Source organism: Trichechus manatus, unplaced genomic scaffold (assembly GCF_000243295.1).
Source record: "Trichechus manatus latirostris isolate Lorelei unplaced genomic scaffold, TriManLat1.0 scaffold00160, whole genome shotgun sequence".
In the NCBI taxonomy this organism is placed as follows: domain Eukaryota; kingdom Metazoa; phylum Chordata; class Mammalia; order Sirenia; family Trichechidae; genus Trichechus; species Trichechus manatus.
In genome coordinates this window covers 1,733,744-1,744,313 of record NW_004444096.1, presented here as the reverse complement: position 1 = coordinate 1,744,313, position 10,570 = coordinate 1,733,744, and the positions used below count along the sequence as shown (strand labels likewise).

The window sequence follows — 10,570 nt, the reverse complement described above, 5'->3', positions numbered from 1 at the left end:
GTAAAAAGTAAGAAGCTGCTTTTAGAAGTGTGGTGTTTTTCCACTGTCCTGATCGGATGTCTCCCTAGGGAAATTCCAAGGGGAAGAGACCAGGGCTAAAGAGCTTTCTGTATTTCTCTTGGTTTTAACTTCTCAAACAATTTTTGTTCCATTAGGTTTGTAACAAGAGATCTTTCAGAGCGAATTTACACAACAGCCTCTGACTTGATTAATTCATCCCGACTAATTTAGTCGTCTGCATGTGTCTAAAAACAAATCGCCGACTTCTCACAAGTTCCAATATCTACTTATGCACTGCCTTGAAAACTGTTCAACATAAAATTATTCCAGGATTACAAACACTATTTGACGAGTATATATACATATATATAAAACGATAAATTGGTTTTAGGTTGATCCTTCCAGGGTTCTCCTCAGCTTTAGTCTAACATCAATCTAACCTGCAAGACACAGGCAGCTAGACACAATCTGAAATAGCCCCTGATGGGGCATCTGGCCACTGGTCAGTAGATCAACCGAATCTTAAATGCCTTATTATCTGACTGCTCACCCAAAAGTAGCTCCCAAGATTGCTAATCAGTGCCCTTCGCTGAACCCCTTTCCATATTCCGAGAATGGGGAAAGTGCAGATTTATAGCTGGTAGGTCTCCCCTAGCAATAAACACTTTGAAACTCTAGAAAGTAGATCTGCTGGGGAATTGCTGCCTTACTGCAAGAACCAAACCCTCATCTGGCTAAATTCAGCTCTCTGCCACCATCCCAACCTCTCCCCAGATTTCTAGAATTTCAGACAAGTGAATTACACCGCCATATTGCGAAACTATGTGGGGCATCCAAAGTGTAAAACTCTACCCCAGACGAACACTTGTCAAAATTTGGAAAAGGGTTTAATTTCCTTCCTTTATGGGATCTCAAAGTCTCTGATCAACAATCTAAGTGTTTAAGTCACCAGAGTGAAGAGTAACGTTGACAGATGGGTTGGGTAGAGGACAGAGAAGTGAGCTGATGTCTGGAGCAGTTATTTCTTCCGTTATAACTGTGATCCACTGAGCAATTAACTCCATCCAGGAAGACGAAATTTTTCACGAACTGTTGTTTGGTGCCGTCCAGTCAATTCCGACTCACAGTGACCCCACGGAACAAAGTAGAACTGCCCCAGAGGGTTTCCTTGGTGTCGTCTTGAGGGGAGCAGATCACCAGATCTTTCTCCCGAAGAGCCAATGGGTGGGTTCAAACCACCAACCTTTTGATGAGCAGCTGAGCACTTAACCAGTATGCCACCAGGGCTCCTTTTCACTAACTAGGCTGATAAAAACAAAATTTACAAAGTTCCAAAACCAGTTGTGAAACTATTTATATTTTGTTGGGGGTACCTATGAGCCCATTGTAATTGATGGCAGGACCGTCTCAGATTTGTTGAGTAGACTGTTGGAGCCATTGTGAAACATTCTCTGTCACCTAACTGGGCTCTTGATTTTCTCAATGGATGAAGCCCCTGGAGTGACTGAAGCTCGAAAAGAACTGCATTCTGTTACACAGCAAGAAACAAACTGGGTACGTGAAAGAAATACGTTCTTATCAGTAGTCATCCAGATCATTCCAAAAGGAAGCAAGTACGAACCAACATAATTGGTACACATGAGGGAACAAAAGTAGTACATTGAAAATAAAGTTTTGAAATGATAAATCCAGTCTGCAGGCCACAGAAGGGCCTGCAAATTTTAAATTTGCAAAGACCTTAAATATTAAAAAGCCAAGTGAAAACATCCACCAGGTAAAACAATAGCACCACTTATCAAATTTTAAGAAATATTACACTGGGCCACTCTGTAGTTCACCCAAGTCTCTTGTGTATATTAATGGGAATAACTAATATATCTCCTCACAATAACCCCATCAAGTATTATTGTCCCCACTTTACAGGTAACAAAACTGAGTATTCAAACAGCTTAAGTAAATCGCCCAAGCTCATACTGCCAGTAGGCAACATTTGAATCGAGGTCGGGGGGACTCCAAAGCGCCCTTGACTACTACCCCAGTTCAGCCTCATCACGCTGCGAAGCTTTTAGAGCTTTAAAGTTATCTGGGCTAAGAGGCAGAGAGGAGGACCAATTAGAGGTTATAAGGGAAAAAAGCTGTTCTGGCCCCAAACAGGCTAGTTCCAGAGTCATGATACTAGATGCCACCGCTTTCAAGCTTTTAGCCTATAATCACCCTATATTGAAACCAGATTTATGAGCTCTTCAGAGGAGAGCTTTGTGATTTTCTAAAGCAGACATGTTTGGTATTTTAGAAGGTCAAACCCCCTATGGTGCAGTGTTTTTATTAGAATCAGTTCAGCAGAAACTAGAGACACACCAGTCAATTCCTAGGAAGCCTCTGAACCTTTCAGAACCGGGGGTGGGGGCGGGGAGGAAATAACATAAGACATAACCATACACAGATCTATTTTTTCAAAACAGGGGAAGATAAAAGGGATGTAGATACAGAAGAAACATCATGGCAATTTTGGTCCCATTTGTCTCTGGTTTGGGCAAATTTCCACTAAGAAACGAAAATTACTTTTCTGTTTTTTAAACAGTCATTAAACAAGGGCTGTTCCTAGTTAGCCAGGCCTTGTACTGACACCTCAGGGTAACGGTAAACATCTCTAAGAGAGAAAAACAAACAGCGCGGTCATTACCACCATTCTCCCATCACCAAAGCCGGCAGGCAGAGACTTCAGGAAGGGTCCTTTATCTCCCGCCCCCTACAACCTCTACTCCCACATGGAAGGACAGGTAGAACCCACAGGTAGGTCTTAGCAAAAGTTAAAGTTGGGAAATCTGGCCATATTTTTTAGTTGCAGGCCAAACGGCACAGATGGGACTTTCAGACTGGTAGCAGGACGGCTGGAAGGGACAGTTATGCGCTTGGCTGCTAACAGAAAGGACGGCAATTCAAACCCACCCAGAGGGGCCTCGGATCAAAGCCCTGGCGACCTGCTTCCAAAAGGTCACCGCCTTGAAAACCCTATGGAGTGGTTCTACTCTGTACACGTGAGGTCTCCGTAAGTCGGAATCAACTCAGTGGCAATTAATAACAAAAGCAAGGTTGCAAGGGCATAAGCAAATATCAAGGGAGATGCATATTAGGAAGAGAGGGCCAGTCTATTACATGGCTGGCACCATAAGCCCCAGAAAAGCTACCCTGACTCATGGTCCCTGAGCACAGTGCCACCACCCCATCAGACCAACCCAAACCACACCTAATGCCTTGGAGTTGATTTCCACTCACAGCACCCCTACAGGACAGAGTAGAACCGCCCCACAGGGTTTCCAAGGCTGTAATCTTCACGGAAGTGAACTACCACATCTTTCTCCCAAGGACCGGCTGGTGGGTTTGAACTGCTGTCCTTTCGGTTAGGAGCCGAGTGCTTAACCACTGTGCTACCAAGGCTTCCGCCCCCATCGTGTAGACAGGTGTAAAACGCTTAATTTACAGCAGAAAGAGGAGGTGGGTCAGGAAACACAGGACCAAGCAGACACACTGCATTCATCTTCCAAAATTTCTGATTATAGCACTAGACCAAAAAGAAAAAACCCAAACCCGTTACCGTCGAGTCGATTCTGACTCCCAGCAACCCTCCACAACAGAGTAGAACTGCCCCACAGGGTTTCCAAGGAGCGCCAGGTGGATTCGAACTGCCGACCCTTTGGTTCACAGCTGTTAGCACTTAACCACTGCGCCACGTTTACCGATTTCAAAGTGTTTTAAGCAGATGACCTTAAATCATTCATTGCTTTATTTCGTAATGAATTACGGAGTCCTTGGTTAACTGGTACTTGGAAGAAATGGGGTGAACAGGGAATAGCAGGCAGGCACAGGGAGGAGGAAGTGTTCAACTACACACAGTTGACATGCAGGCTGGCTGCTTCAAGAACCGTGGTGCTGGCATGGTGGTGTGTATAGACCTGAGGGCAAAAAGTCTGAATCTTCCAACTACAGACCTAGTGTAAGTTGATGGCGCGCTAGAGAGCGAGTGAGGGTAGGGATCTCACCGTCACTCTGCGTTGATCGATTCTCTTCTCTAGACAAGTTTACTGGGCTCGACCACTCTTTGGTCCCTCAAAACTGACACATAAAATTCATCAGCTTCTATGAATTACAAGGCATGTAGAACCTCAAACAGCACAACACGAAACGCACTTACTGAGATACCGCACCGTCTCGTTTGAGACCATAGGCCTATTAATGACTAATCTAGGTATTCGTCTTCATATTAAAAACCAAACCAAACCTACTGCCATCGAGTCAATTCTGATCTATAGTGACCCTAGAAGACAGAGCAGAACAGCCCATAGAGTTTCCAAGGAGAGGCAGATGGATCTGAACTGCTGACTTTTTGGTTAGCAGCTGTTATCACCCAACCACTGCGCCACCTCGTTTCAATTCAGATTTTTCCAAGCACTTGCCTACTGCCAACTGTCTTCCGAAGGGACCCAAACTATGTTTATCATAAAATATTCTGGAAAAGAACATGCAAAATCATTTTTAATATTCATAAAAGAAAGCCCCACACTCAAGTATGTAGGCTATAAATTAATTTTTAAGCAAACATTTCAAAGAGAACATACAACTGAGGAAAAACCTACACGGCAAATTCCTCCCACATTTAAGAGAACTAAGCCCTATGTGCCGGGAAGCACACAATGCAGCAGAGGTTTCAGTTGGGGCGGGCCAGTGTTGCCGACAGAAAGCCCCCCAGGAGCCCCTGGCCCCAGGAACCCCTGGCTGAAGTCAACCTTCTATTTGGTTCTATTAACAGAAGAATCACTCTGGGGGAAGAAAGCCTGTAGCAATGTCTTATTTAAATCTTAATTGGTAGGTATATAATGTTCACCACTAAAAACCTAAGGATTGAGACAAATTAAAAAAAAAAAAGTTAGTACAACACTACATTGAAGGACAAGATTTAAAAAATTAAGAACACGGTAGAATAAAGTTAGGCTAAGTTTTGCGTCAAAATATTTAATTTGGTTTGTGACAGAATAAACTGATGAGTTAATCAACAGTAAAAGCAGACAGGGACTGGATTTTCATTTTGTTTTGTTCTGTTTTTCTTTTTTGGTTGGAGGTAGACACATTTTAAAAAGATAACCAAAGCAAGTGCATCAAACTGATAAAATACCAACTTGGCTAAGGCAACTTCAGAAAGTGATCCAACGTATCTGAGCTGCCATAAATAAGTTTAAGATCTCTCAGATTAAGGCTAAAGACCAGAATTACCTAACAAACAAACTCTGGGTAGAACACTGAATGCTGAGTCACACACATTTAGAAACGATCCATAATTACACATGTGCGCGGAAGAACAAACAGGATCTGGATCTTATGAAAAAAATTAAACCAAATCCTACAGTGGAGAGCCAACGGTGTGGAACAGATCTTCACGTGTATCATCAACACGGAGCCTCTTACAGGTCCCCCTTGTTTTTAATTTATGAAAGACACCACTAAATTGCAGACCAAAAAAATATATATACATATTTATATTTTAAATCTTTACAAGAAATCAAGATGGAAGAACTTACAGAGAGTCCATTTTAGTTTATTTAGGTACTCAATGCCAGCTCCTTGGATGCAAATAACCCTGGTAACAGTATGTACATAGTCTTTTCTCTTTGCTTTTATCATTTCAAAGCAAATAATACATTTGACTGTATGGAAGTCTGTGCAAATAATCCTTCAGAAGAAAATACCCAAGATTCTGTCTGCAGAGGTTATTCTGTCTCTGTCAAAGATGATTAAAGACATTTGTTCTTCTTCAGATAAGGTGCTCCCGTCCAGCAGAAATCCAAGGCCTTCAAGCGTTCAAGGAGTTTTGTGCCGGTAAGATGCAGTCATACGAACTCCAGCGTCCCGTGCCCGCTGTACATGCCCCAGTGCACGAGCGAGAGGATCTTGTCGTTGCTGAGGTCCCCCTGTCTCAGTTTGTCACAGGTCAGGCAGCAATTCTCATGCCCGCTGACCGGCACCATGCACTCCAAGTCTAACTTTGCAATCTGCCCCTTTTTGGAATGGTGTCCGTGAAAGCTGTAGTGTAATCGGGACAGCATCTGTTGCCGCTGGTCCTGAAGTCTCTTATTTTCACTTCGAAGCATCCGCAAGGCTAACATAATAAGCAACACTAGGATCAGCCCTCCGGCTATGGGGACGGCAATGACTGCTGCCCGGAACCACAATTCCTTGGAGGAGGTCAAGTCCTGCACCTTGGTGATGAGGTTTCTGCTGCTGTCATGCTGCTGTCTGTTGCCTTGTCCTAAAGGGTGCAAAGAAAAGTGATCAGACTCCGGATCGCAACTCCACCCGCAGGTATTAACGACCATCTATCCACTGTAAACAAGGAATTCCACTGCAAAAAGCTTACAATTAAATGAGCAATATTTAGAAAATAAATTTTGCACAACAATCCAAAGGAGATTACCACTACATTTGTTAACAGACAGTCATTACTGTGTAGTAATGGTCTTTTAATGTCTTCAAATGTTGAAAAAAACAGGCCAAACCTATTATGGAGACAGACAGCTACCGCTCAGGCAGATATAAAAGCTCCTCAATAGAGATGCAACTTTGCATCCAGGCATGCTTCTCCCTCTGGTGTCTCTAATTACATTAACAACAAAATCAATAGCAGACATACCACGGCTTGGCCGTCCCAAGTCTATAGACCAGGCAAGCTTTCTGGCTAGAAATGGCTTCTACCTACCTGAGGGCTCACCCTTGGGAGGAGAGAGAACATCATGGAGTCCTCTGTAATTGCACATATCCTCATGACAGCATTCCAATGTGGGCATGCTGGTGCCAGAGTGGTTTTGTGCCTGTTTGGCTTGGCAGGTGTCTGCTGTGCTCGCCAGAGAGTCCAGGCAGCCATGAGTGAGCGGGGAGTTTGTGTTCTGAGGATCCAGAAGTCTAGAGAAGCAGGCGCTGAGCTCAGATTTACACATGTAACCCGTCGCCACACAGTGCGCAGCATCACAGTAGCATCTAATTTCACCTGAAAACAATGAGAAAGCACATCAGACTCTGCCGCAGAGACCAGAGACAGCATCTATTTAAAGCAACTGCTAAACCCCAAGTTCAAAGGCAGTAGTAGCCTGTTGAACGCTCTGCTAAATGCTTCCAAAGACAAGTCAGCATAGGCTGCAAAAGGCCTTTGTGTAATTCCGCGCTAAGTTTCAGCTCAGCTGAGCGTAACTTTAGAAAGGCCTCAATCCCAACAGAAGAGAATCAAAGTTCAATGTAGATTTCCGATGAGTTACAAATTTAAAAAATTTTGACTCTGGAGGAAAATCACGATCATGGAACATTTCCCCTTGTCATGAGGTAAATTACGCTTTTATTCATTTTAATCCTACGTGACCATACACCACAAAAATGCTAGGCTTTTTGATTTTGTCAGTATAAATATTTGATCGGAACTGCTAAATTGTTTACTACCTCTCGGGGCCCTGCCAAGATTTAAGAGCTTTAGCTAACACCTTATGAAGTTATTAACTAGAAACACAACCATCAGGTCAGGAGGTTTTAAAACTATGAAACTGGGCAGCTATTTGCAACCTCTAGAAAAGGCAAACTTTCCTATAAAGATCTTTTCATGCGGAGGAGCTTTGAGTCAGTATATTGTAAAACATGAACTAGGCAGTTTACAATTAGTGGTTTGCTCGCCAAAGTCAATTTCTTTCAACCCAAATGGAAAGTCGTAAAACAGGGGGGGGAAACTGCAAAGCTAAGGTCTCCTCCCCCTAACTCCCCAGTTTTACATGTAATTCAACATGTGATCTAAAAGGGGAAACATTTAAACCGAAAAGCCTCTGCTGGTTGAATGAAAAATCCTTAAGGAAACCTCAAAATTTTCTACAGGAAGTGATTAAAAGTTTCCTTTATAAAACTTATTTTCTGCGTTGAAAGTCACCGTGCACACTGAGCTACAATGCAAGATCTGAGGCTTTTAACATCCATCTCAAGCTGAAATCAGCAAGGTCCCAGTGTTCTCACTCACCTGACAGCCATCCTGTTGGGCTCCAGCCTCTGTGCCCTGCCACAAGGAAAGCTACTGTAAACTGAACTAATGCACACACCTCTTCCTCACTCTGCAACTGGAAGATCTGTCTAGCTACTGAAACCTCCTCAACCTTCTTTATTCTCCTGTGAGCGCCTGAAAAGGTGTCTTCATTGAATTATCGGTTCAAATTCCAGGCCACCGTGTGGTATGCTCTGTCTTCACCAGAGACAGCTAATGCCTCAGCTCTTAACACACTGCCAACTAAACACCCAGACGGTCGGCAGCCTGGTGTATTAACCCTCCACAGCTGGAGGGCTCAAGTCCCTTCTCCAGCTTATCCTGCCTCCACTGCTTCAAGGAGAACTTCGCTTTCCAGAAGTTCTTTTTTCCTCTTTCCAAGCTGACTTTACCTTTCACATAAGCTCACTGGCCTCGTGTGGCGATAAGATGGCTATTACATATCCCCCCGCATAACAAATTCTATATACAGACTTCAAGTATAAATAAAACAGATTTAAAGTCCATTTTCATCTTATTGGTCTCAGACCTAGGATAAAAAAAAAAACTGAACATAAGTAAAATGTGGTTTAAATGTCTGTGGGACTCTATTTAAGATACTATATTTTCAATGACCTAAAACAGTCTAATAAAATTTTGACAGGGAAGTGGGAAAGTTTTTAACAACTTTTTCTTTTAATTGGAGCCACATTTTAGCAAGGAGAATGGACTTTTGTATTACTGTATTAAAACTATATTTCTCTCGTTTCATAAAGTTTCTTCCTGTGGCAAGCAAAAGGCCAGAAAGGGGAATGGTATTTTGAAACAGTGAACAATGCTCTTCTGTTTCCCCCTTTCTTGTTACTGTATGTAGTGATTAAACAAAAATGTCTGCTTTTAGTCAAGATGGCTACAGGAGAGACTGCTGGCTTCTTTTAAAGCTTTTGAAGTCCGCAGCAGTCAGAAATCTCTGATCCCCTAATTATATCATTATCAGGCACATAGTTTTGGTATCTGTGACTTCATGTCAGCTTCAGTCCCTCCCCATTCTCCCGAACTTTGATAGGGCCAGGAAGCTCCCCTCTGCAGGCTTGGAGGGCTGTTATTTAGGGTTAATTACACCCTTCCTTCCAAAATAAATAAATACTGTAGCACATCATCCTTGCTGGGCTAGCTTATCCTTTAACCTCATGCCTGCTACATGGCAATTAGAGAAAAGTGGGGGGTGCAAACCTAAATACCGCTCCCTACTTAAAAAAAAAAAAAAAAAGATCTGCTTGCAGAACAGTAGGTAGAGTTCACAGCGCGGAGCTGGGGTAAGCCTTGAAATCTACTGGGAGCTGAGGTTACTACGACCTAAAAGGTGAAAGCCTGCAGGGCAAGAAGAAATCACTGACCGCCCGTTTTTGTTTTCTTTTTTGGAGTAGTGTTTGTAAAATACGAGGTGAGTGGGAAATGGGACGGCTGACAGAACCTACTCCTCCTAGAGCGGAAAAGCAACACAACACACTCGCGCAAAGGCGCACACACTCGGGGACACGCTCTCAGGGACCCACACACTCGCTGCCTCACAAAGAAACAACACAAAAACTCACACAGAGACGCATTTACTCACAAGCACACAACAAACATACACAGAAAGACACGCTCATGCAAAAGGAAAAAAAAAACCACACTCAGAGCCACCAAGACAGACACACTCGCGCGCGCGCACACACGCATGCACTCGGGGGCAGGGGTCTGCGGCTCCTTCTGGCCGCCCGGGCCCCTGGGATGCCGAGGGAGGGTGGCACTCCGAGCCGGTACTACGGCCCCGCTCCACGCTGAAAACGTTCTTAAGTTCATTACAGACCTACAAAAGCACTGTGACAGCCACTTGCCCTGAGGTCTGACTCCCCATCAACGCGACGGGCCGGGGGCACCCCGGGGGCGGCCGCGCAGCCACCACCTTGACAAGTGAAAAGCAACTTGCGTGCCCCGCGGGCTCCGGCGCGGGGACCTCACCCGCCGCGAACAAAGCCCTGCAGCCGGCTGCAAAGCCCCCAGGCAGCGGTACCCGATCCCGAGACCCCGCGCGCGCCGGGACGCGCCGTCGCCGAGCCCCGCGGGCAGAGAAGCGCCGCGCTCTCCCGGGGAGCCCCCGGCCCCCTGACACCCACCTTTGGTGAGCAGCACGGCCATCGCGCAGAGTTCGAGCTGCAGCCAGATGAAGATGTAGCTGGAATGGCGATCCATTGACGCCCCACGGCCGCGGCGCAGCGGCACCTACCACTCCCGGAGCGCGCAGGGCATGGGCGCCCGCGGCTCGCGCGGTCCTACCCGGGCACGGCGGGCGCCGTCAGCATGGACCGGGGCTGCCAGGCGCGCCGAGGAGCCGGGGCAAGTTTTGCAGCCGGGCCCGGCGGCCACCGCTCCTTCCTCCGCTCGGCTGGGCGCTGCGCACTAGCTCGCCGGCTCGCCGCGCTCCGGCCTGGGCTCTGGGCTTCCCCCTCCTCGACCAGGCACTCGGGAGAAAGGCGAGCCGCAGAC

At 45.5% G+C, this 10,570-nt stretch overlaps 1 protein-coding gene across 1 annotated transcript; it reads right to left on the bottom strand.

The window, feature by feature from the left end:
• Positions 1-5,503: 5,503 nt before the first annotated feature.
• BAMBI (BMP and activin membrane bound inhibitor) lies at positions 5,504-10,416 on the bottom strand. The gene is made up of 3 exons (XM_004386250.3): positions 10,201-10,416; positions 6,749-7,036; positions 5,504-6,301 (listed from the first exon to the last, which is right to left on the bottom strand). The coding sequence occupies exons 1-3, from the start codon at positions 10,274-10,276 to the stop codon at positions 5,883-5,885; spliced, it is 783 nt and encodes a 260-aa protein (XP_004386307.1). The 5' UTR covers positions 10,277-10,416; the 3' UTR covers positions 5,504-5,882.
• Between the last annotated feature and the right edge of the window lie 154 nt (positions 10,417-10,570).

What these genes read in the sequence shown, in the direction of transcription:
- BAMBI (XM_004386250.3), bottom strand. Translation starts at nt 10,276, where the DNA reads ATGGATCGCCATTCCAGCTACATCTTCATCTGGCTGCAGCTCGAACTC. An exon ending in GGCCGTGCTGCTCACCAAAG is followed by an intron (nt 7,037 to 10,200) that starts GTGGGTGTCAGG and finishes CATTGTTTTCAG; the next exon opens with GTGAAATTAGATGCTACTGT. An exon ending in TCCCAAGGGTGAGCCCTCAG is followed by an intron (nt 6,302 to 6,748) that starts GTAGGTAGAAGC and finishes TGCACCCTTTAG; the next exon opens with GACAAGGCAACAGACAGCAG.